Source organism: Urtica dioica, chromosome 5, assembly GCF_054948205.1.
Source record: "Urtica dioica subsp. dioica isolate 48M chromosome 5, U.dioica_male_clone48M_v1_H2, whole genome shotgun sequence".
In the NCBI taxonomy this organism is placed as follows: domain Eukaryota; kingdom Viridiplantae; phylum Streptophyta; class Magnoliopsida; order Rosales; family Urticaceae; genus Urtica; species Urtica dioica.
Genome location: NC_142760.1, coordinates 12911661 through 12938181, shown reverse-complemented (window position 1 = coordinate 12938181; position 26521 = coordinate 12911661). Strand labels below are relative to the sequence as shown.

The 26521-nt window shown below is 40.4% G+C and overlaps 1 protein-coding gene across 1 annotated transcript; it reads right to left on the bottom strand.

Moving 5' to 3' along the window:
* Nucleotides 1–693: 693 nt before the first annotated feature.
* LOC149397529 (zinc ion binding / nucleic acid binding protein) lies at nt 694–2789 on the bottom strand. Its single transcript, XM_089615999.1, has 3 exons — nt 2644–2789; nt 2213–2463; nt 694–1348 (listed from the first exon to the last, which is right to left on the bottom strand). Exons 1-3 carry the CDS (start codon nt 2714–2716, stop codon nt 800–802), a joined length of 873 nt encoding a protein of 290 aa, XP_089472125.1. The 5' UTR covers nt 2717–2789; the 3' UTR covers nt 694–799.
* Between the last annotated feature and the right edge of the window lie 23732 nt (nt 2790–26521).

The following is a 26521-nucleotide window of genomic DNA, read 5'->3' as shown; positions in this document are numbered from 1 at the left end:
CTTGAACCAAAACTCAAATATGGTGATGATTTTATGACAATATTTTCATAAAAAAGGCAAATTTTTGGAAAAATTCAGATTTATGATTAAAAAAAATTATTGAATATAATCATACATAAAAAAAAATATTAAGATACGTACTTTGTATATTATAAATAGAAAATAAAGATACATATTTGTTAATTTAAAATAAAAAAGGACAGAGAAAGAGAGTATTAAATAAAATGAAAGTAATTAACCTTATAATTCGCATATAAAAAAAAAAAAAAAAAAAAAAAATTAAACCATGTTTTTTTTTTTTTTTTTTGCAAATAATTTTTTATTATGTAGCTGTGAATTACACAATATATTGATTTAATTATTGAAAGATTCCCTCTTCAAATTTTAACACTGAATACTTAGTAAATACATATATATATACATATATATTATGTTAACAAACTAAGACAATAATAAACCGTTATATATATACATATATATTATGTTAACAAACTAAGACAATAATAAACCTGTCCGGAATAATATATCACATATTTCAGGACGACTTAGCTTGGTTAAGTGATATTCGCCGAAAAGATAGACAAAACAGAGATTCAGAATCTGCATAGACACTATAATCCACCAGGGAGAAAAAAAAAAACCCAGGATTGTTCATTACTATAATGTCACTTAACTTCCTAAATATTTAACTTCACACAGTTAATTAACACCACTAACTCTCTACATTTTCCACATTCTCCGTCGCAGCGGCCTTGTAGTTCCCTCGACTTTCGAAAGTCCAATGTTCAAAATTCCACATCTATTTTTTTTCTTCCAGTTTTTGAACAATAATATCCGATGGTGCAAATGTAGTCTTCGAGCAAGTTTCGCCGCGATGAAAGTCTTGTGACACACGGGTCATTTCCGAGGCAGACTGGTCCCTCATTTCTTGCTTCGCAAGCCTTCCCTTGTGCTTCTTTCCTTTCTTATGGTCTTCCATCACCGGTGCACGAAACGTGCCAATCTTACACATCTCACACCAAAACTTAAAGACTGGCTTCCCATGATCTTTGGCTACACTTTTCAAATCCCCAGCAATTTCTTCTTCCTCTTTGGTGAGATTCGAGTTGGTGGGTTTTTTTATCACCTTCTCATTCCTAATTAGTTCTTCCATGGCTAGGTGCTTTTTCCCCTGAAGATGTTGGTTCCAAAGCTTTTCGCTTGGTGCATTAACTTCGCAAATGGCACAAAGCCACTCGTCCTTCAGTTTCATCGTCGAACCAATCTGATGTGTCTCATCATCATCAGGCAATGAGGGTGGTTCCACAGCTTTTCTCTTCGTCCCCGAAATATTTGGATTAGGCTTCACCTGAAAGAGAATAGAAGATAAAGTACTCATGAAAACTATGTCTTTTACGAAGTAAAACCATGATCTTGTCCCGCCTCTTTTCACTTAAAATTTTTAATCTCTAGATTATTATTTTTTTGTTAGTAGAATGGTGGATATTCTATTTGCTTGGTTATAATTTTCTCCATTATTATTTGTTTATTAATAATCACATGGGTGAGTTATAATATTTTACACTAAATTGTGATTAAGAACAAATGTCAGAAGAAAGTGACTGTTGTAGAGCATGAACTCACAAAAAACATACTTCCTAATCTAGTAGAAGATAGCTGGTTTATATTTATTTATACTCCCATCGTTTATTAGTGTTGATAAAGATGACACCCATGGTTGTGGGAAAAAAAAATTGCTCGTGTAATAGACATTCTGCTAAAAAGAAAAACTTGATTTAGCTTGTAAAAACGACATTCTTGCATTACGCTGTCAGTAACTAAACATGAAAACAGAAATACACACTAATGCGAAAATAAAAACTGTATGCAATATGAATTTCTGTAAAAAGGATCGATTAAAAGGACTAAAACTCTAATAAATAATAATAATAAAAAAAAAACAGCTATAATCATCGAACTCAGGGGAATGAAATGAGTCTTGAAATCAGAACAACTTCAAGTTGAAGAGTAGTTCTATGTTCTTCCATCTCATGGTCAAAAGCAATCCTATATATTTTATTCTATGTATTTGTTTATTTTAGTCAATATGCAACTTTTCAAAAGGAAGAACATGAAAATATTCAGATGCAATGGGACCAAAAAAGATACTCAAAAAACAGACTCACACACCACACAAGAAAATTAAAAAATAAATAAAAAAGGAGAATCTGACCAGCACGATCAATTTATCCTTGTCAGGCATCGGAGGGACGGGAAAATCCTGAGGCGGCGGAGGCTGTGGAGGCACGTGTCCGTACGGCATTGGTCCGTACCGGCCATGGAATAAGGACAGATCAGATCTCCGATCAGTCATTTCTCGCTCCAAGAGTAGAATCTCCCGGCGAGCCTCAAGCTCTATCTCTCGGCACCATGCGATCTTGTTCAGTATGATCTCTTCTCTGTTCGGCTCCCACGCACCGCCAACTGTTTGGCCGGCGCGAGAAGTAAAAGAGGAAAGAGTATCAGTTAAAGACGATTGCTCAAACATTTTCTCATGTTTTCAACACCAAGATTAGAGGATGATTCGGTATGTACATACATTAATATAGTGAAACGCTACTGAAATCGAAAAAAGAAAGCGACGACTGAAGAGAGATCATATACCAGAAAATTGCGGGGACTGAACCGGTGGTGGAACAGGCAGGCGATCATTCACAGCGCGAAATTTGAACTCCATTTGAGATAGAGAATAATATCAGTTTTTGATACTAGAGAGAAGTCTTGGGGGTTCGATCACTGAAATATTTATTCTACATGAGAAATTCATGTATTAGACGTGGTCAATAAATAAAGAGACCCACAATGAAAACTGAACTTTATTCAAACTAGATTTTTGTCTTTTATTTAGATAAAAATACCCTTGCATGATAATTATACATGCAGTATTTCTATACATATGTTGTGTTATATTCTAATTATGTTATAACACTGTCTTTCTATTGTAATCGTGATAAATGTGATTTTCTTGTTTCTATTGCCCTTGAGATGGGTTACACTTTTTTTTATTTATTATCTAGTTTATCTATTTTATTTACGAGTAAAAGTAGTCTTGAATGTAATTTTGATGAATTTCAAACTAATAAAAGCTATTCATGATAAGAGACAACTTAAAAGGCCTAACATGTAAATTTATCCAAGTGTACTGTGTAACAAACAACAAGCATGGAATGCGTTTTGCACATAATTAAATAGAAAGAATCTTACAAAAAATGTCGATAGAATGGCAAAACCTTGAAACATCCTTTCCGCAAGAAACCCCCCCACCGTCCACGTGTCAGATCCTATGCTCTGCAATTTGAAATATCATTAAGCAGACTTAATAATTGATTAAATATCAAGATTACACCTTAACTTTTAAAAATATCAAAATATTGACTTTTGTACCAAAAAGGGACAAAAATGCCCTTCTGACCATATAAACCTCAACCCCTCTAAAAATGAATTCATTTTAACTCTCCAATCTTCTCTCTATCTCTCAAATCCTCTCTACTTAAGTGAATTTCGTAGAATCATGCGTTACTTACTTAGTCATTTTAAATAACTTTTGATTGAATGTGATAGAATGTAACGATAAAAATCGCTCAGATCTGAAGTACATAGTTAAAAATCTAGGTTTTAACTTTTTTGTCGGATGGTATACGATATGATTTGATGAGATTTTACTTTTCTGCACGATGAAATTTAAACAAAATTCTTGATTTGTACAATGTTGTACGATGCAATGTCGATACTGTGTGATGCTGTACGATGACGTACGATATGGTAGGATGCTATAGAATACAGAAGCTAATTTTGCATTGTTTGACTTTTTTGTAGTTTTTATCTTAGTTAACGGCATTTGGGAGAAGGAAGAAAATTTATGGAGGTTCACCAATGTAGATACGCCTGGATTCGCAGGCACAAAAGAGATAACGTACACAGAGTTTAGTGGATTTTACTCGATATAGATAGATTCGTGTTCGAATTAAAACTTGATGTCCCATATGTTACCAGTCGTTTTTGGGAAACCGAAAAACAAAAACGATATCACGCCGGCCGGGCTTCGCATGCCGGACCACCTCCCGGGCCCGGGCCCGTGCACGTGCCAGCCCGCGCGCGCACTACATCGTCGGGCCCCCGGCCCGCGCACGCGCCCAGCGCTCCCGGCCCATGGGCCCGCGCGCGCTTAGCACCCTCCGCCCACCGGCCTGCGCGCCCCTGTACCCCCGGCCCTCCGGCCTGCACCCCCGGCCTGGCCCGCGCGCGCACGGCTTCCTCGCCTGCGCACGCTCTCTCGCACGCAACCAACTTCCTCGCCCGCGCACGCTCCCTCGTCCGCGCGCCTCGCTCCCTCTTCTGCGCGCCTCGCTCCCTCGCCCGCGCACGCCTCGCTCCCTCGCCCGCGCACGCCTCGCTCCCTCGCCCGCGCTCGCCCAGTTGCATTGGCCGATCGCCCTGCTTCCTCGGTCGAGTGCTGGCCGGACCTCCCTCGGCGAGCATCGGCTCACCCCTGCCAAGACGACGGCCAGATAGCCCTCACGGCCGGGCTCCAGGCCCCAGCGCACCCCGCATCCGCCAGGGCCTCATGCCCGCGTTCGCCCTGCGCCCTGCCGGGCGTCACGCCTCCCTCGCCTCGTGCCCCGGTCGAGGACGCCCCCTGCACGCACGTCGTTCCCGGCGCCCTGCCATCCGGTGGGCTTCAAGGGGGCCGGCCCAAGGCTTCCTCCAAAGCCTATTAATACCCCCCTAATTGTCACTCGAGGGGGACCTTGACTTCACCTTGAGAACTCTCTCTTCTCTCTCACCACGCTCTTGTGACATTCCAAGAGCTCTGTCTCCTCATCTCCAGCTCGGTTAAGAAATCCGAGAACCCCCCTCGACGATAGGGAGCGCGTTCCAATTCTGCGACCGGAGTCTCCACAGCGCATAAGCTGCGTCCGAGCTTCTTGGCCCTTGAGTTAGAACTCTGAGCTACGAGTTAAGCAACCACTCTAATGTCTTCACTAGAAGCTACGAACCGGGTCCATCTCTAAAGTCTTAGATTCTCAACCTTTGAGCCCAAGATAGCCCCACACGTACATTGAACTACGTTCTGACTTGATCCCGGACGACGGGTACGTAGGCAGCCAACCTTTGGCACGGTAACACCCTCCAATACACACCTCAGGATCTGGAGGGTGCAACTCGGTCTTCAAGTTCACATTTTTGGCCCGGGCGCGGTCACTTGGTCCGACCTTGGATCGAAACGCCCGAAGTTTTTAATCGTTGTTCATTTTCGTGCGACAACATTCTGGCGCTAGAAGGAGGGGATTTTCTAACTTATATAGCCCAAAATCCCTTCTACAACTCGACCACTTCTTTCTCGACTTGGGAAAGACACAAGTGGTCAACCACCCGTTCGTTCTGATGGCGTGAATTACCCCGAGAACGCAACCGGAGTGAAGAAATACTTCATGCGCTCTCGAGTGCATGGCGACGAGGAGTCTCTCAACGACGAGAGTCACACTCCCTCGCCACCTCCACGTCATGATAGCCGGGACAACCGCATCGTCGAGATGGAGGAGAAGATCCGCCACCTAAGGGCGGCCAATGCGAGGTAGCACCGCCAACTGGCGGGTAAGGGACCTATGCAAGGCGTTCCTCAAGGGGAACCCGAAGACCTCATAGATGAAGGACACGACTATGATCCTGACTATGAGGGCTTGGAGTTTTCGGCGGACATCGAGACTTCTCTCACTAAAGACGGGGAAATCTCCGTAGAGATCGAAGCCGGTCCTTCGAATCTACCGCCTAAGACAAAGGCGATACCCATTTCCTCCCAAGAGGAAACTTCCAGATGATCAGCCCATGATCGACTTGGTTAGAGAGGAAATGTCAGGGAAGGTCAAACGACTCAGCGAGTGAGGCGTGTGGCTCGAAGCTCACGCCCCCAATCCACTGATCAATACCTAAGGGATCGACTTACCGCCCAATGGAACAACCGTGGCAAAGACCTACGAGAGAGGTTGAGTGCCCGCCAAGGTCACAACCCTACGGCCCCAATCGATGGGGACCCTCGCACAACTCAGGGGTCAAATGAAAGGCGCCACGTGACTCCTCCCGAATAGGGAGTGTCCCCCAACATTGGCCTTGACGTTGTCACCATGATTCACAACCTTCGCAACGAAGTACGTGATCTACGTGAAGGCGGCTTGGCCGATGACACATATGGGGTCGTAGAAGAACATTCCTCGCCCTTCACTGCCTAAATCCTTGCTGAGGTGTGCACGGAAAAATTCAAACTCCCAAATCTCCCTCCCTACAATGGGAAAACCGATCCCACATATCACATCCAACATCACGAAACTTGGATGACGATGCAGGGCGTCTCACCTGGGGCTCTGTGCCAGGCTTTTAGTCTTATCCTCGCCGGACCCGGTTTTGAGTGGTTTAAGAATTTAAGACCAGGGACCGTCCAATCGTTCAAAGACCTGAAGGACTTGTTCTTAGCACGATTTGCTACGTCAATGGTCCAAAAGAAGACCAAGATGTACTTATGGTCAATCAGGCAAGAGAATAACGAGTACTTATGGTCTCCATGGCATCTGACCGAGCGTCCAGCTGACGGCGTAGGTCGGCGACCTCGGTCTGAAAAATCTCTGTCGACCGTGATGCCACCTCACAGCTCACGCTCCTCAATCATCTCTCCCACCATCTTGGCCACTGACATCTGGGCTGCATCGAATCGATCCCAAGCGATTTAGAGCTCCACCTTGGTCTCTCAAAGTCGGTCAAGAAGCGTCATGAGTTTCAACCCCGAGTGTGAACTGCGATCGACCTGGGCCAGCCTAGACTTCGTTTGAGCAATCCTCAAGCGCCAGATGAAGTCGTGCAGAATGCTGTCACTCCGCACGGCTCTCGCGTACGCCTATTGGCGACAAACAAAGGGAAGGGTTAAAAAGAGACCTGCGACTATAAAGGAATAAATAAAGGTACTGACCCTCTGAGCGTCGGTAACCCCCGATTGGAAGAAGGCGATGTCGCTCTTCGATATCACGCCCTTCCACCAAGATAAGGAAGACTTCTCGATATATCGAAAGCAATCAGCTCGAGACTCCCTCGCCTCCAGTTCCACAGCGGAGTTCACTCTCTTAGACTCGGAACGCTCGTCGAGAGGCACCGAGGCCAAAGCCCTCTTCAATGAGGCACGGGGCTCTTGCTCGGCAGGGTAGGCAGCCACGACGCGTCCTCTCTCGCCCTGCGGTTGGCAACCCTGGAATGAATTTCCACCATCCTCTCGGGGTTCCGAGAAGCAGAAGCCAGCCTCCGAGCCCTCCTCTTAGCGGCTTTACAACCTAAACAAAAAAAGGTCAGGTTTTAGTCAGTAAAGAAATCTTAAATCACAAAGGTCAGGTTTTAGCCGGCTTAATGTCAACTGACTCCACTAAAGAGTTGACACTGAAAATCTCTCGGTTCAAATGAATTTATTTTCTACTCACGAATTCAACCTAATTGTAATGAGTGGATCCACTGAATATTATCAATGTTTACCCTTCGTGAATATCATCAGCTAGTCGGGATTTACAAAATTACCATTTTACCCTTCTAGCTGTTATTTCCTCAACTCCTTTGTGAATAAGTTAGAAACAATGTATTGATGAGGAGCTAACAAGTCACATTGTTTCACCCAAAAGAGTCAAGACTCAATTTGGACACTGGCCAGTTCATTTATTCACATTCCAAGGAACAAAGCATGAGGTGATATACATTGCATTTCAGCAATCTTGTACATGAATTCCATATTTATGAGAACTTCACAAAGTTACTCATGACATCTTCACAAATTAGTACTTCACGAATAGGCCCTGTTCAGAATCACATAGTGAGTCCAAACTCTGACATTCTCAAATGAGAATACATAAGCTGTGAAATGGCATGTTTCACTTCAGGATTAAGGTAAGCACGATGCAATTCATACGTAGTGACTTCGAGACATAAGAGGTTAAATGGTTTGTTCTTATTTTGTCTCTAGAAGTGCACTGGTCAATTCAGTACCTTCGGAAGATACCTAGAAGAACTATAGAGTATCCAACTCTCAATGGCCCATAACCAGACATCATAGATTCTCCAAACAATCGTACAGAGGTCAATAGTCCTTTGACCCTTAGATTGCGAATATATCGTTTTAAGCAGACTACGAAGAGTTTGTTCATGCAAATCTACATTTGTCTCTTCGTAAGTTGTTAAGTTTGTTTATGGACTAAAGACTAATCTTTTATCCTAAAGCATCAAACAAACAAGGAAGAATGAATGAACGTTTCAACTTTTTATTAATAAATAAGCAATTACAAGAAAGAGTCTTCGTGAGAATTTATTACATCAAATGTACAAAAGTAAAGACTACAACTCTTCTTGTGGGCACCATTGACAACATTTTTGTCTTTTTGGACATAAGATGAAATGAATGTCAATAAATTTTTTGACAATGTCATAAGATGACATATTAATACTCGGCCATGCTAAGTTCATTGAACCTTGTGAATTAATTTCATTTCATAGAATTTTACTTGAAAATTCTTTATGGGCCTTTCTCATGTTGTCATGAAGAAATGAAGAATCTTCTAGATGCTCCTTCTACAGAGCCTTGGCCGCCCAACCCAAAGAAAGAAAAGGGAGATTATTTTGTGTATTAATGTATGAAGATACTTGCCTAAAGAAAAAGAGGAAAAAAATTTCCTCAAAGAGGAAGGTGAGGAAATCGGCCAAGACAAGTCAAGGGAGAAGAAAACATAAAAGGAAACAAATCCAAGGGCTTTCTAGAAGCTCCTTGGCCGTGTGACTCTATGGGCTAAGTGGAAAATTTGGCTCAGGAATATGTGATATTCTATAGAAAACGAAACTACCTTGTTGAAGGTAATCCCTCCACTATAAATAAGGGCCTTATTCTTCTCATTTCATTCATCCCAAGTTTTAGAGATTGAGAGCTTCTCTCTCTAGCTTGGCCGCCCCTTCCCTCACGCTCTCTAAGTTTTGTTTCGTTTTTGTTTTGGCACCTACATCCTCATTTGACCTAGGTTTTTAGCTCTTCGACTTTGAGACTTGTTCTCGAGTCGTCGTGTTTAAAAGTGCCGACTCACTAATTCCTTTTTTCTCGAGTGATTTTAGGGATAGAAACTTTCGTGGTTGCTCGAGTTCCCGAGGAAAGAAGAGAGACGTGCTGCGAGGGGAGACGGACGTTTAAACCTTCCGAAGGCTCCTCAACGTTCAAGCTTCTCAAAGGTTAGTAAATTATTTAATGCTCATTTATAGTTTTTATTTATATGTACTTACTCTTTGTCTAGGTTAGTAAAACCGTTTTACTCGTTTTAAAGAAAAATTTTAAATTCCGCCGCTTGCTCGAAGACTTAAACATTTTCTTAAACCTAGATCAATTCCAACAAATGGTATCAGAGCTATGGTCAAAGATATACATGTATATGTAATTAAAATTATGATCTTGAAAATCGTTTTCGAAAGTTTACTAATTTTGTGACAAGTTGGAATTGTTTTCTTAGATTTTTTTTTAATTTATTGCTCTTGCCTTTAAATTAAAAGTCATGTTGATTTTCTTTGAGTTTGGATTGTTTTTAAAACACATTAGAATCAGTTCTAAAATTTTTTAATTTTTTATATTGAAAAACGTGTTTTTAAGTTTGAGTAAATTTCGAGTAAATTATGTGACTAGTTTTCATGTCTTACTAGTTTCTTTTATTTACTTGATTCGTTTTATGTTTGTTGTTATTTCTTTTATACCATGTTATTACCTTGTTAATAAAACACAAATAAAAGCTTTAACAACTTCCTAAAACGTTCCGTTACACTCGATTTGTTTTTTTCGCACTCAAAGTCCGAACTTTAATTATTTCCAGTTTTCTTCGAGCTCGAGAATACCCGTAGTAAAAGTGGCATAACTCTCAGCTCAAAATTCGAAATTTAATGATTCTTGAATCAAATTAAAGGTCTGTCTTAGGTCAAAAGGACATCGGAGCCGCCAGTTATGGGGATTTTACTCTAAGGTGCGCGGGTGTTCCGAAAGTCCAGTTTTTTTAGAAATCCGGATTTTCAGCCCCACTACCATGAGTTATAGAACTCTAATGAGAAAAAATTTTTGAGCAAAATTGTTTTTTTATAAGATAATAAACATAATCTGAATGATTAAAATGTTTTGATTTTTGAAAGTTTAATTGAAATTGAACTTTTACAAAATTAGTTTGAATTTTGAAAAACCGTTGTCGTTTTCAAACTTGAAAATATTTTGTCATCCAAATCAAAGAAGTTTTCAAAATGTTTTCAAAACTATATCTATATCACATATATTAAAAAACTATATGCTCTTGAAAATTTGAGGGGAGGTCTCCTCGTAGATGAGCCGAAAAACAAAAGATGTGTAATCTCAAACTTTCAAGTGTTCGAATGAGTTGAAGATCTAGGATTCCTTTCTAGAAGTCCACTATATCGCTCTATAACTAGGAAATTTGTTTCCGAACTTATAAAGACGATGTGCCAACTCTAAAAACTAAGTGGGAGGGTTATACTTGTTGTTTGTAACCCACGATCTCCAACACTAATGAAAGAAGCAATTAACGTGAGACTAAGAGTCACTCATGTGGCCCTCTCTTCAATGGGAGTATTCTATGGCGTTTTTGCTTCGATTATTGCAGAATGAGCTACATCCGAGACTGAGACGATGAAGACAAGGCCTCCTCTTGGGGGATTGTTTTTTCAAAGTTGACCTTTGGACTAAGTGATTGGTTGCACACTTAGACTCAAACCCTAGTAATCCTCCCTTGTGGCTCTGCAAAAGGATGTCAGTGATCAAATCAATTTAAAAGGTGGCTAGTCAAAATTGGTGTATTGACATCTTGGCTAAGCATTAATGATGTGTCATTTACTTATAAAAGGAGATTTTTCGCGGCCTTCTCTTGAGGGAGTAGATTATCATTTCGTTTATAACATCTTTGGAATTTATCAAATGTTAAAAAAACTGAAATCCTAAACCAAAGAGTAATCATAAACTTGTTTCAATTCTTATAGCCAAAAATGTCTCTCAACCCTCTCTCAACCATTCTTTCGTCAAATAATCTCGAAGGCTAAAATTACATCGACTGGAAACGTAACCTCAACATAGTCCTTACTGTCGACAAGCACAAATGGGTTCTCACCACCCTCTGTCCTCCTCAAACGAATGAAGATTCGACATAATGTGAAATATTAAAATGTTTTGATTTTTGAAAGTTTAATTGAAATTGAATTTTTAAAAAACTAGATTGAATTTTTAAAAACCGTTTTCGTTTTCAAACTTGAAAATATTTTGTCATCCAAATCAACTAAGTTTTCAAAATGTTTTCAAAACTATATCTATATCACATATGTTCAAATCTATATGCTCTTGAAAATTTGAGTGGGAGGTCTCCTTGTAGACGAGCCGAAAAATAAAAAAGATGTGTAATCTCAAACTTTCAAGTGTTCGAGTGAGTTGAAGTTCACACTTCCCTCATGCACTTTCCCGAATAGAAAATAGGAAAAAACCAAGTATGTACCTTGTGCCTTTATGCACTAACACTGCTCTTATTGTCGGTCGTTTTCGAAAAACCCGAGACGCCAAGAAGACACGCCGTTCAAAGGGCCGATGGTCAGGCGGAGGTCCTGAAGAGCGGCAAGCCTTCTATCACAAGTCGACTGGCAAGTCCTCGTGCCAAACTCTCACGCTCCTCGAGTCAAGCCTTAAGTCGTTCTCCTCGAGTCGCTCCTCGAGTCGTTCTCCTCGGGTCGAGCCTCGGGTCGTTCTCCTCGAGTCGAGCCTCGAGTCGTTCTCCTCGAGTCGTTCACCTCGAGTCGAGCCTCGAGTCGTTCTCCTCGAGTCGAGTCACTCTCATCAAGTAAAGACCTTCACATTTCGCATAAAAAGCATGGTAACCGAAGACCGCTAAGGCCCACACAAGAGTCTGGCAAGACGGGCCATGCACCGCACGCGCAGCACGCCGTGCCAGCCAGCCATGCAGCAAGCCGCGCGCCGTGCCAGGAAGGCCGCGCGCCAAGCAGTCCGCACGCCGCGCCCGGTGACTCGCGCGCCGCGCGCCGCGCGTTGTGCGCCGCACTTTGCGCGTCATGCGTGCCGTGCGCCTCCACTTGACGTCCCGCGCGCCCCTAGTCCCACGTGGACGAAAAATGGACCTTCTAAGGCCCTCAAACACCTATAAATACCCCCTCTCATTGAGGGGAAAGCCATCCCATTCATTCTCAAGGAACTTGAGACTCCTCTCTGCTTCTCTGGATGCCATCCTTGGCCTGAAGCGGATTCTCCTCGATTTCTCGTTCTCGGAGATTCTGAAGCGCTTTCCGGGGACTCCCGAGTGCCGCCTCTCTTGATCGAACAATTAATCTTGAGCCCATGAGTGCTCTAACGGTTTTCGACTGAAAATCGCCTACGCGTCTAGCACCCTAGATGCATCCACCATTTCCGACAAGAAATCGCCTACGCGTCCGGAATCTCCGCCACAACAAGGAACTCTTGACTTAGAGTCTTCCACGTCTCCAAAAGAGAGAAAACACACATTCTCTCTCGGATCACTCGATCCCCGCGATCTCCAAAGTTCTGAGACATCGCCGAGCACTCCTCCGCGCTCCGTCTCCTTCGTCGAGTACGCTTCTCCACCAAGGCTCCGCGCCTCACACTGCGTTACATACGCCTGAACTACGTTCTGACCTGATCCCACACACGGGTACGTAGGCAGCCGACACACAAGGCACGGTCACTCCCCCTCCTCACCCCTTCTCTCCTCCGGGAGGTGGGTTGATCAGAGAAAACCTAGCTCGAGACTTTCGAGTTCACACTCTTGGCCTGGGTGCGATCACTTGGTCCGGCCTTGGTTCGAATCGCCCGAGGTTTTCAATAGTTGTTCATTTTCATGCGACAACAACTCTGAACATGAAGATCTAGGATTCCTTTCTAGTTTTCCACTCTATCGCTTTATAACTAGGAAATCCGTTTCCAAACTTATAAGAGTCGATGTACCAACTCCAAAAACTAAGTGGGAGGGTTATACTTGTTATTTGTAACCCACGATCCCCAACACTAATGAAAGAAGCAATTAACGTGAGACTAAGAGTCACTATTGTGGCCCTCTCTTCAATGGGAGTACTCTATGGCGTTTTTACTTCGATCGTTGCTCAATGAGCTACGTTTGAGAGTGATACGATGAAGACAAGGCCTCCTCTTGGGGGATTGTTTTTTCAAAGTTGACCTTTTGGACTAAGTGGTTGGTTGCACACTTAGGCTACATCCCTAGTAATTCTCCATTGAGGCTCTGCGAAAGGACATGAGTGATCAAACCAATTTAAAAGGTGGCTAGTCAAAATTGTGTATTGATATCTTGGCTTAGCATTAATGATGCGTCATTTACTTATAAATGGAGATTTTTTGCGGCCTTCTCTAGAGGGAGTAAATTATCATTTGATTTATAACACCTTTCGATTTTATCAAGTCTTAAACAAATTTAAATCCTAAACCAAAAGATTAATCATAAACTTGTTTCAACTTAATTAGGCAATATGTGTCTTCACATTCTCTCAACCATGCTTTCCTCAAACAAACTCGAAATCGAGAACTACGTAGATTCAAAACGTAATCTCGACATAATGTTGTCAATGTTGGAATTGATCTAGGGTTTAAGAAAAAGTTTAACGCTTCGTTAAGCTGCGGAATTTTAAATATTTTCTTTTCAAGTAAAAACAGTTTTTTACTAACCTAGACAAAGAGCAAGTACATGTAATTAATAACTATTATGAGTATAGAAGTTTACTAACCTTTCTTGAAGCTTGAACTTTGAGAAGCTTTTGGAAAGTTGCAACGCTCGTCTCCGCTCGCAGCACGTCTCTCTTTCTTTCCTCGGCACCTCGAGCAACCACGAAAGTTTCTATCACTAAATCACTCGAAATAAAGGAATTAGTGAGTGGGCACTTTTAAACACTACGACTTAAGAACGAGTCTTGAAGTCGCAGAGCTAAACACTAGGTCAAATGAGGACCTAGGTGCTAAAACAAAAATCGAAAATAAACTAGAGAGAGAGAGAGGAGTTCGGCAAAAGTTCTAGAGAGAGAGTCTCTCAAGTCTCTTAAACTTTGATGAATGAAAAGTGTGGAATGAGGCTCCTATTTATAGGAGAGATCTCACCTTCAATAAGGTAGTTTCCTCTTCTATAGAATATCACATATTCATGAGCCAATTTCCTCTTTTTCCCTTTGAGATACTCGGCCAACACAAGCCTTCTAGAGGCCTTGATTTGTTTCCTTTTTTGTTCCTTTCTAGCCTTGGCCAATTCCCCTAATGCATCCATATGCAAATTTGTTTCCTCTTTTTCTTTTGGCAAGTATCTTGATACATTTATGCACAAAATAATCTCTCCTATTTCTCTATAGGGTAGGCACCCATATGGTCTCTAGAAGGAGCTTCTAGAAGCTTCTTCATTTGTTCATGACAGCATGTAAAAGGCCCATTAAGAATTTTCAATAAAATTCTTATGAAATGAAATTAATCCACAAGGCCCAATTAATCTTATTATGGCCGAGTGATGCATGTCATCAAATGACCTTGTCAAAAAAAAATTATTGACATTCATTTCATCATATGTCTCAAAAGACAAAAATACCCTTTTGACAATTTTCGTTCTTGTTTTGACTTAGCTTCCAGTTTAACTATTCCTACTCGATGTGATTCGTGACAGTGACCTCATGGACCCAAATGAACAAAGCTTGAGCTAAACACTTGGACTCAAAAGTTCACAAACATTTTCCAAGTTTAGCTTAATGCCAACTGACTCCACTAAAGAGTTGACACTGAAAATCTCTCGGTTCAAATGAATTTATTTTCTACTCAAGAATTCAACCTAATTATGATGAGCGGATCCACTGAATATTATCTATGTTTACCCTTCATGAACGTCATCAGCTAGTCGGGATTTACTAAATTACCATTTTACCCTTCTAGCTGTTATTTCCTCAACTCATTTGTCGCTTGTGAATAAGTTAGAAACAATGTATTGACGAGGAGCTAACAAGTCACATTGTTTCATCCAAAAGAGTCAGGACTCAATTTGGACACTGGCCAGTTCATTTATTCACACTCCAAGGAACAAAGCATGAGGTGACATACATTGCATTTCAGCAATCTTGTACATGAATTCCATATCTATGAGAACTTCACAAAGTTACTCATGTCATTCTCACAACTTAGTATTTCACCAATAGGCCTTGTTCGGAATCACATAGTGAGTCCGAACTCTGACTTTCTCAAATGAGAATACTAAGCTGTCACGACCCGCAGGACACCTGTCGTCCTCAGAACGCGACCTTTCCCATAACATCATCATAAATCATTTATATTTTCAAATGAAATGAACATAAAACATTTTCAAACGTCATTTACAAAACGTTTATTAAACAAACAGCGGAAATAAAAATTAATTTACATATAAAGAATAACAAGGGTTCCTAGAGGTAGTCCGCTAAAAACTGGTAAAATTTTTCGCTTTTAGAAGAGTTACAAAACTGCGGACTACTCTAGCTTGCTATTCGTAAGCACGGGCCCAAAATCGTGCTTACCGAGTTCAAAACATAAAAATAGTTCCAAGCCAATTATCTAGACGTTATTATATTATAAAAGTTCTTTCAAAAACCATATAAAAACTTTCACGAGCGCATAAGCTCGGTTTTAAAAACCTGATACTCATTTCCCAAAAAGACATTTCCTATGCCAGAGGTCGTCATGAGATCTACCTTGACTAGTACTCCTGCTTCGCCTGAGCTTTTCCTTTATCTACAAGGAGAGGGATTTATGGGGTGAGTCACACCGACTCAGTAAGCAGGATATCTAACCTAGCACTACATGAGATGCATAGTTGCAGACAATAAAATGCAGATGACAGCAGATGATAGATTCAGAAGAATAAAGAAGTTCCATTATTCAATCAGGATAACAAAATCTCATTCCATCAACAGAGACATATTCAGTTTTAGAACTTCGTTCTAAAACAATCAAACACATAATCATATAGGAATCCGGCTAACAACCGTCTTCCTAGAAACTCATCCATCTCACTCATATCAGCGCCTTACATCAGTGGACTGGCCAATCAACACTTCAGTCCGCAGCCGTTCATGAGAGATGAGTAAACCATTCTGAGAACTTGAGCCTAGCCCTCAGAAGGCCGAAGTTTTAATGTCTGGGATCCACTAGCACATGTAGGAGGGCCTTAGCGCGCGTTTGGTGGAGTGGATCAAACCCTCACCAATCCCTGGTTGCTCCAGGGTTCATATTTCCCTCAGGACAGGTAAGCCACCCATCGACTTACCTGAAGCCACTCATCGACTTCCCACTAAAGGGCCTTTGGGAATGCCACTCCCTACATTGCCGACAAGAGTTCATTATGTTTTACAGGAGCTGTCTACAGCCTACCTGCCTATCTTATTACAGGAGGAGATCTTATCGGGATAAAGCCCGTCATTAACATTATTAGTTTCATATTATGGCTCTTTACGTATTTTAGAAGGAGTCGTCGACAGCTGTGAGGCTAGACCTTCTCCTAGAACAGTTCCTCTCGGGATTGAATCCGGAGGACACCGTCTTTCCTCCTCCTGTTATCCTCCTCATCAGGACAAAGGGTTAAAAACCTATTACAGAAGCTCAACAAAGTTTTAAAGGCTTCAAGGTTCTTAACTTGCTAATCGTTTAACCCTGCCATTTTATTATCTTATTAGTTAGTGGCCGAAGCCTTATTCGGTCATCTTGTCTAACTGAGGATTTCTCTTGTTTTAGGATTAAACGAATAAACATAAACAATTATTCTACTAGGCACCATTCCCCTTTGGCGCCTCAAACTTAAATCCCACTTACCCGGAATAGTTCGTCGGAGAACTTGATGAATTCCGGAGTTTTCTTGCTTTACACGCTTTCCGAGACTCTACACGTCCTGAAGCGCCAACACGTTCCGAAGCGTCGAGAAACTAAAACCCGAAATTGAAATCTCATTAGTCAATGATTCGGGAGGTGATGTCAAGCTTAAGGTTTGTTATCAGGATTCACTGCGAGTCGATTCAGGGGTTCGAGAATTTAATTCACTTATTTCTCGGCTTTTCGGAATTTAAACTTATTCAAGACTCGTACGAATTCGTACAAGAGAACGAGTACGAAATAAAATCCAAATAATTGATTAACGAGTCTTAAATAAATTAAACGAATAATCCGAAAAATCATACAAACCGAGAATTCCAAAGCGAATTAAATTGACTTCTTAAACGTTAAATAAATAATCATAAATTATTTATTTAAATACAGGAAATCCATCACATAACCAAATCCAAGAGTATTTAAACGCTATAAACGATTTAAAAAACTCACGAGTTTATCGAGCGTTAACTACGATAACTCTTTTCTCGAAAATTCCAAATTACGGCTTCGTTGCCTTCGACTCTGCCGGTTCTCGCTCGTCCCGACCTGATCTATGACTGAGCTGTGAAATTCAGAAAACGAACCTCGAGTCAATTCACAAAATCCAACTCCATACTCGAAAAACTTAGAACCCGGAACGAACAAGACTCATAACAAAATTCCCAAACTTGTCAACAAACCAAGTAACTTGTCACAAAATCCACATTTCAATTCTAACCCTTAAGCTATCATCCCCGAGGCCCAGAATTGCATCACCCAAGCTTAGCAACGATAACCATATTACAACCCATAACAGAACTTTCAGCCGAGAACACACATACAAACTACCCACACACACACAGCCAAACTAAACCAAAACAAATTCACCTCAAACCAGAATCTCAAAACATTACACGGCCACAAGCAAGATGCATTTAGAACAAAACTCCATTCGGCCAAAATCAAACTCATGAGCAAAATCAACAAAAATCCAAAACTCATCACATCAATATCATCATTAAGCAGCAACCACTCCGGAAAAACAACTCAAGATCACCAAACCACGCTTAGAAGCAAAACCCCTAAATCAATTTCATGAAACCCTAACATCACGAAATTAATTTTGGGTTTTGATTTCTTACCCAATTTTTTCGGGGATTTGGACTCTCCGGGGTGTATCCTCTCTCTCTCGGCGCTTGCTTCCCGGTCGGCCGGCCACAGCGTGCTCGCGGCGGCGCTCGCTCCTTCTCAGCCCGCGCGCGCGTCCAGTGACTTCGGGTCTCGGTCTCGGTGGCTGTCGGTCGAGCTCTTCCTCCGTGAGCTCACTCCCCCGCTCTCTCTCTCTCTCTCGATCTCTCTTCTCTCGGCTCTCTCTCTCCCGTTTTTTCATCTTCTCTTTTCTTTTTTTTTTTCTCTTCTTCTTTCTCCGTTTTTTTTCTTCGTGGGTTTGTTCACTCTTTTAGGCTGGTGGGTTTTATTTTCTGCGGCTAAGGCTTAATGAAGAAGGTAATTGATGAGGATAAATGAAGAGTTGGCAAGATAAGAACAAGTCTCACCCACATTTGTGATGATGAGGCAAGTAAAATTGATTCCTAAATTTGCCAAAGAATCCTCAAAAATATCTATTTCTTACAAAACCTTCCAAACATCTTTCCTTCTGTTGCAATTAACTCCTGAAAACAATTGTTACAACCACGTCCTTTTCATATAATTATTTAATTAAATCCATAACCGAACGGATTATAATTATATGATTCGGACCGAGAATTTTCTCGTTCGTTCTCGATTAATTAAAATATATTTAAGGTTTCTCGGAATTAATTCTCGTCCTTGAGAATTTATTTTCTTAAATTAAATTCCGGAATATTTCATCGGAAAATAATTTATTATTCGAGACGAACCCGATAAATCCTTTATTTATTCCGAGATTTTACATTACCTTAAAATATTTAAAATTAACTCGATAAACTTCAACGTCCAGAATTCATTCAAGTCGAGAGAGATATGATCTCATTTATTTATTTCCGAGAGAGAGAATCATAGAGAGATGACATTCAGGCAGCTGAGTTGTGCGGTTCTCACATAAGCTGTGAAATGGAATGTCTCATTTCAGGATTAACGTAAGCATGATGCAATTCATACGTAGTGACTTCGAGACATAAGAGGTTAAATGGTCTGTTCTTATCTTGTCTCTAGAAGTGCACTGGTCAATTCAGTAGCTTTGGAAGATACCTAGAAGAACTATAGAGTCTCCAACTCTCAATGCCTCATAACCAGACATCATAGATTCTTCTAACAATCGTACTGAGGTCAATAGTCCTTTGACCCTAAGATTGCGAATATATCGTTTTAAGCAAACTACGAAGAGTTTGTTCATGCAAATCTACATTTGTCTCTTCGTAAGTTGTTAAGTTTGTTTATGGACTAAAAGACTAAGGTTTTATTAAAAAGCTTCAAACAAAGAAAGAATGAATGAACGTTTCAACTTTATTATTAAATGAATAGGCAATTACAAGCAAGAGTCTTCATGAGACTTTATTACATCAAATGTACAAAATAAAGACTACAACTCTTCTTGTGGGCACCATTGACAACAGTCAATGGTGCCCACAAGAAGAGTTGTAGTCTTTATTTTGTACATTTGATGTAATAAAGTCTCACGAATACTCTTGCTTGTAATTGCTTATTCATTAATAAAAAGTTGAAACGTTCATTCATTCCTCCTTGTCGATCTGTTTGAAGCTTTATGATAAAACATTAGTCTTAAGTCCATAAACAAACTAAACAACTTACGAAGAGACAAATATAGATTTGCATGAACAAACTCTTCATAGTTTGCTTAAAATGATATATTCGCAATCTAAGGGTCAAATGACTACCAGTGTCCAAATTGAGTCTTGACTCTTTTGGATGAAACAATGTGATTTGTTAGCTCCTCGTCAATACATTGTTTCTAACTTATTCACAAGCGACAAAGGAGTTGAGGAAATAACAGCTAGAAAGGTAAAATGGTAATTTTGTAAATCCCGACTAGCTGATGATATTCATGAAGGGTAAACACTGATAATATTCTGTGGATCCGCTCATTACAATTATGTTGAATTCTTGAGTAGAAAATAAATTCATTTGAACTGAGAGATTTTCAGTGTCAACTCTTTAGTGGAGTCAGTTGACATTTAGCTAAACTTGGAAAAGTTTTATGAACTTTTGAGTCCAAGTGTTTAGCTCAAGCTTTATTCATTTGGATCCATGAGGTCACTGTCACGAATCACATCGAGTAGGAATAGTTAAACTAGAAGCTAAGTCAAAACAAAAACGAGACAATTTTTACGAAAATTATCAAAAGGGTATTTTTGTCTTTTGAGACATAGGATGAAATGAATGTCAATATATTTTTTGAAAATGTCATTTAATGACATGTATCATTCGACCAATATTAGTCTTATTGGGCCTTGTGGATTAATTTCATTTCATAAGAATTTTATTGAAAATTCTTTATGGGCCTTTTTCATGTTGTCATGAACAAGTGGAAAAGCTTCTAGAAGCCCTTTCTAGAAGCATGTTGGGCGCATACTACCCAAGAGAAAGAGAGAATATTTTTTGCATAAATGTATCAAGATACTTGCCAAAAGAAAAGAGGAAACAAATTTCCTCCAAGAGGAAAGTATAGGGGGCGGCCAAATGGGTCAAGAGAGAAGCAAATAAAAGAGGAAACAAATCCAAGGATACACTTGGATCCTCTTGGCCGTGTGCCTCATGAAGAAAAAGGGGAAATTGGCTCATGAATATTTGATATTCTATAGAAGAGGAAACTACCTTATTGAAGGTGAGACCTCTCCTATAAATAGGAGCCTCATTCTTCACATTTGATTCATCCCAAGTTTTAGAGATTGAGAGCTTCTCTCTCTAGCTTGGCCGCCCCTCTCCTCTCTCTCTCTCTATTCAGTTTTGTTTTTTGTTTTGGCACCTAGGTCCTCATTTGACCTAGTGTTTAGCTCTTTGACTTCAAGACTCGTTCTTAAGTCGTAGTGTTTAAAAGTGCCCACACACTAATTTCTTTTTATCTTGAGTGATTTAGTGATAGAAACTTTCGTGGTTGCTCGAGTTGACGAGGAAAGAAAGAGAGACGTGCTGCGAGGGAGACGAACGTTGCAACCTTTTCCAAAAGCTTCTCAATGTTCAAGCTTCTAAAAGGTTAGTAATCTTTTATGATCATATTAGTTTTTATTTACATGTGCTTGCTCTTTGTCTAGGTTAGTAAAAATTGTTTTACTTGTAAAAGAAAATTTTAAAATTCCGCCGCTTACCGAAGCTTTAAACTTTTTCTTAAACCCTAGATCAATTCCAACAAATGGTATTAGAGCTATGGTCAAAGATATGCATGTACATGTATTTTAAAATTATGAGCTTGAAAATCGTTTTCGAAAGTTTACTAATTTTGTGACAAGTTAGAATTGTTTTATTAGATTTTTTTTTAATTTATTGCTCTTGCCTTTAAATTAAAAATCATGTTGTTTTTCTATGAGTGTGGGATGTTATTAAAACACATTAGAATCAGTTCTAAATTTTTTTAATATTTTATATTAAAAAACGTGTTTTTAAGTTTGAGAAAATTTCGAGTAATTTTTGTGACTAGTTTTCTTCTCTTACTAGTTTCTTTTATTTACTTGAATCGTTTTATGCATGTTGTTATTTCTTTTATACCACGTTATTACCTTGATAATCAAACACAAATAAAAGCTTTAACAACTTCCTAAAACGTTCCGTTACACTCGATTCTTTTACGCACCTAAAAGACCGAACTTTAATTATTTCTTTTTCTTCGAGCTGGAGTAAAACCCGCAGTAAAAATGGCATAACTCTCTGCTCAAGAATCTAAATTTAATTATTCTTAAACCAAATTAAAGCTGTGTTTGTCTTATTTCCAATGCCACCATTTTTGGGTTAAAAGGACAAAGGAGACGCCAGTTATGGCGATTTTACTCCGAGGTGCGCGGCTGTTCCGAAAGTCCAGTTGTTTTTAGAAATCCGGATTTTCAGCCCCACTATCATGAGTTATAGAACTCTAATGAGAAAATTTTCTTGAGCAAAAATGTTTTTCATAAGATTATAAACATGATGTGTAAGATTAAAATGTTTTAATTTTTGAAAATTTAACTTGAAATTGAATTTTTACAAAACTAGTTTGAATCTTGAAAAACCGTTTTCGTTTTCAAACTTGAAAATATTTTGTCATCCAAATCAAATAAGTTTTCAAAATGTTTTCAAAACTATATCTATATCACATATGTTCAAAATCTATATGCTCTTGAAAATTTGAGTGGGAGGTCTCCTTGTAGACAAGCCGAAAAATAAAAAGATGTGTAATCTCAAACTTCCAAGTGTTCGAGTGAGTTGAAGTTCACACTTCCCTCATGCACTTTCCCGAATAGAAAATAGGAAAAATCCGAGTATGTACCTTGTGCCTTTATGCACTTACACTGCTCTGAACATGAAGATAAAGGATTCCTTTCTAGTTTTCGACTCTATCGCTCTATAACTAGGAAATCCGTTTCCAAACTTATAAGAGTCGATGTACCAACTCCAAAAACTAAGTGGGAAGGTTATACTTGTTGTTTGTAACCCATGATCCCCAACACTAACTTAAATCCTAAACCAAAGACTAAATCATAAACTTGTTTCAACTTAATTGAGCAACATGTCTCGCAAACAACCTCAATCATCCTTTCCTCGAACAAACTCGAAAACAAAAACTACGTAGATTCGAAACGTAACCTCGATATCATCCTTACCGTTAACAAGCACAAATGGGTACTCACTACCCCGTGTCCTCCTCTGACGAATGATGATTCGACTCAAGAGGACAATGACGCCTTAGCGGCCTGGCTCTGCTCCGATGAGATTGTGAGGTGCTATATCTTAGCATCAATGAACAATGTGTTGCAACAACAACATCGTAACATCGAGACTGCCGCCATCATGCTCTACAATCTCCCTGAGATGTTTGAAGGGCAAAGGCGTCAAGCAATGCAAAAAAACAGTCCGACAGTTTATGAACTGTCACATGAAGGCTAGGACTCCTGTTGGAGACTTTATGATACTGATCATTAGTTATCTAAATAAAATGGAAATCCTAGGATCTCAGATTGATGGGAAGAATGTCATAGATATGATCTTAGAAACTCTCCCCGCATCTCTTGATACCTCCAAGATGAACTACTCCATAAACAAGCTAGAGTACACTGTTACCAAGCTTATGAAGGAACTTCACACTGCTATAGGTCTCACTAAGAGAAAGAGGAATCAAGGAGAGGCACATGCTACTAAGCAAAAAGCCTCCGCCTCTGGAACTAAGAAGATACCTTACAAGGCCGATAAAAAGAACTGTCCTGCCTATCTCAAAGCAAAGGAACATAGTATTGTACTAGTTACCGAAGCATGCTTAGTAGCTGATAATGTATCAACGTGGATTCTTGACTCCGCTGCTACTAACCATATCTGTTGTTCCTTGAATGGTTTCAAGAAAACCAAAAGCTTAGAGGAAGGCGAGTTCTGTTTCAAATGGGGTGATGGGAGCCTGGTGTCTGCGAAGGCTGTGGGATCCGTGACGCTGTCTTTTAAAGACCGCACTTTAAACTTGAATAATGTTTATTTTGTTCCTACCTTTGGGAAGAACTTAATATCCGCTGCTCGTCTTCTTGAGCAAGATTATTGTTTAAAGTTCATTAAGAATGGAATTCGTGTTTCGTTTCTAGATAATTCTTTTATCACTGATGCATGTATGAAGAGTGCTCTTTTCTACATCTATCCCACACAACCTTCTCTTTTAGACACCGAAATAAATAACGATCTAATTAGGGAGCCAAAGAGGATCAAACTTTCTGAATCATCTGATCTAACAAAATCAACAGACCTCTGGCACTTAAGACTTGGTCATATCAGTCTAGATAGGATTAAGAGACTTGTGAGGGACGGTCCACTCCAAGCCTCTGCAATAGGTTCACTACCTATTTGTGAATCTTGCATAGAAGGAAAAATGACTAAGCGACCTTTCTCCAATAAGGGTCGAAGAGCCACTGAGTTGCTGGAACTAGTACATTCTGATGTATGTGGTCCGCTCAGCCAACAGGCACGTGGAGGATACGAATACTTCGTTACCTTCACCGATGATTACTCGCGATATGGTTTTGTCTATTTTCTCAAACACAAATTCGAGACCTTTAACGTATTTAAGGTCTTTAGGGCTTTAGTGTAAAAGCAAACTAGCAAAGTGATCAAAACCCTTCGATCCGATCGAGGTGGTGAGTATATGTCTGGAGAGTTTGATGACTTTCTTAAAGAAGAAGGTATCGCTTCTCATCTTACCGCACCTGGCACACCTCAACAAAACGGAGTGTCAGAGAGAAGAAACCGAACTCTTATGGAGATGGTTAGATCAATGATGAGTTACTCATCACTCCCTCTTTCCTTTTGGGGATATGCCCTCGAAACAGCCGCTTATATTCTGAATCAAGTTCCTTCCAAAATGGTTCCTGGTAATCCTTGTAAAGATGGACTGGCCGTAAAGTAAATCTGGGCCACATCCGAATTTGGGGTTGCCCTGCACATGTGTTAAGGCAAAAGACTAGCAAGTTGGCTAGTAGGTCAGAATTGTGCCTGTTTGTGGGATATCCAAAGGAAACCAAAGGTTTCATTTTCTATAGTCTCGAGGACGATAAGACTTTCGTTAGCACGAATGCTCGTTTCCTTGAGGAGGACTTTATGAAAGACGTGAAGCCTAGAAGCAAAATTGTGCTTGAAGAAAAGGTGGGTGAGAAAGCTTCGACCTCATCTGTAAGAACTGTTCTTACCCCAACTGAAACACAACCTAACTCTTCATAATCTCGTCAAGTAGTACTTCGACATAGTGGGAGGGCTACTCAAAAGCCTGACAGGTACATGTCCTATGGAGACTCTCTTGTAGCCGTCTCTGACATGGATGATCCTGTTTCCTATAGCCAAGAGATGGCTTGTTCTGAATCAATCCTTTGGCTTGATGCCATAAAATTTGAGATGCACTCGATGTATGTCAACAAAGTCTGGAAACTTTTAGACCTTCCTGAAGGGATTAAACCCGTAGAGTGTAAGTGGATATACAAGAAGAAAGGGGTCCGGATGGGAACGTCGAGATGTTCAAAGCACGACTTGTGGCTAAGGGTTATACCCAACAAGAAGGGATTGACTATGAAAAAACCTTCTCGCCAGTCGCGATGCTTAAATCCATCCGCATACTCCTATCCATAGTTGCAGCTCTCGACTATGAGATCTGGCAAATGCATGTCAAGACAGCTTTCCTGAATGGCAAACTTGATGAGTGCATTTACATGGCTCAACCAGATGGTTTCATGGAAAAAGGTCAAGAGACCAAGGTTTATGAGTTGCTTAAATCCATTTATGGACTAAAGCAAGCATCTAGGTCATGGATTATTAGATTCGATGAAACTGTGAAAAGCTTCGGCTTTGAATAGTCAATAGATGAGCCTTGTCTTTACAAGTTAATACACGAAGGTAAAGTTGTGTTTCTGGTACTATATGTCGATGATATATTACTCATAGGTAATGACGTGGGTAAGTTATCCGAGGTTAAGGTCTGGTTGGCAAAGCAATTCGATATGAAGGATCTAAGAGAAGCCGCGTACATTCTGGGGATCCAAATCTTTCAAGATAGGAAAAACCGGACACTGTCGCTCTCTCAAGCATCTTATATTTATAAGGTGATGGATCGCTTCTCGATGCAAGACTCCAAGAAGGGCCAAACACCCTTTAGGCATGGAGTCTCACTCTCTAAGGACCAGTCTCCCAAGACTGCACACGAGATTGAAGACATGAGAAAAATTCCTTACGCCTCTGCCGTAGGAAGCCTCATGTATGCTATGCTTTGCACTAGACCTGATATATGTTTCGCCGTTGGCGTAGTTAGCCGTTTCCAATCCAACCCTGGACCCGAGCACTGGATTACTGTTAAGCATGTTCTTAAGTATCTTCGAAGAACTAGGAACTTGATGCTTACATACTCAGGTACTGACCTGACTATGACGGGATATACCGACTCCAATTTTCAAGCGGATAAGGATTCCAGGAAATCCACATCGGGATCTGTGTTCATCCTTAATGGTGGAGCTGTTGTGTGGAGGAGCATTAAGCAATCTTGCATTGCTAAATCCACAATGGAAGCGGAATATGTGGCTGCTTGTGAAGCATCCAAAGAGGCTGTATGGCTTAAAAAATTCCTTAAGTATTTGGAAGTTGTTCCAAACGTCGACGAGCCCATGACCCTTTATTGTGATAATAGTGGGGCTGTCGCTAACTCAAAGGAACCTCGAAGCCATAAGCGCTCTAAGCATATTGAGAGGAAATACCATTTGATTCGAGAGATCGTGCAGCGCGGAGACGAGGAAGTGAAGAAGATCTCAACGGTGGACAACCTAGCAGATCCATTCACCAAGGCCCTAGCGAACAAGGTCTTCGACCAACATCGAGAGGGATTAGGCATGAAGGACTACACAAATCTTCTTTGAGTCA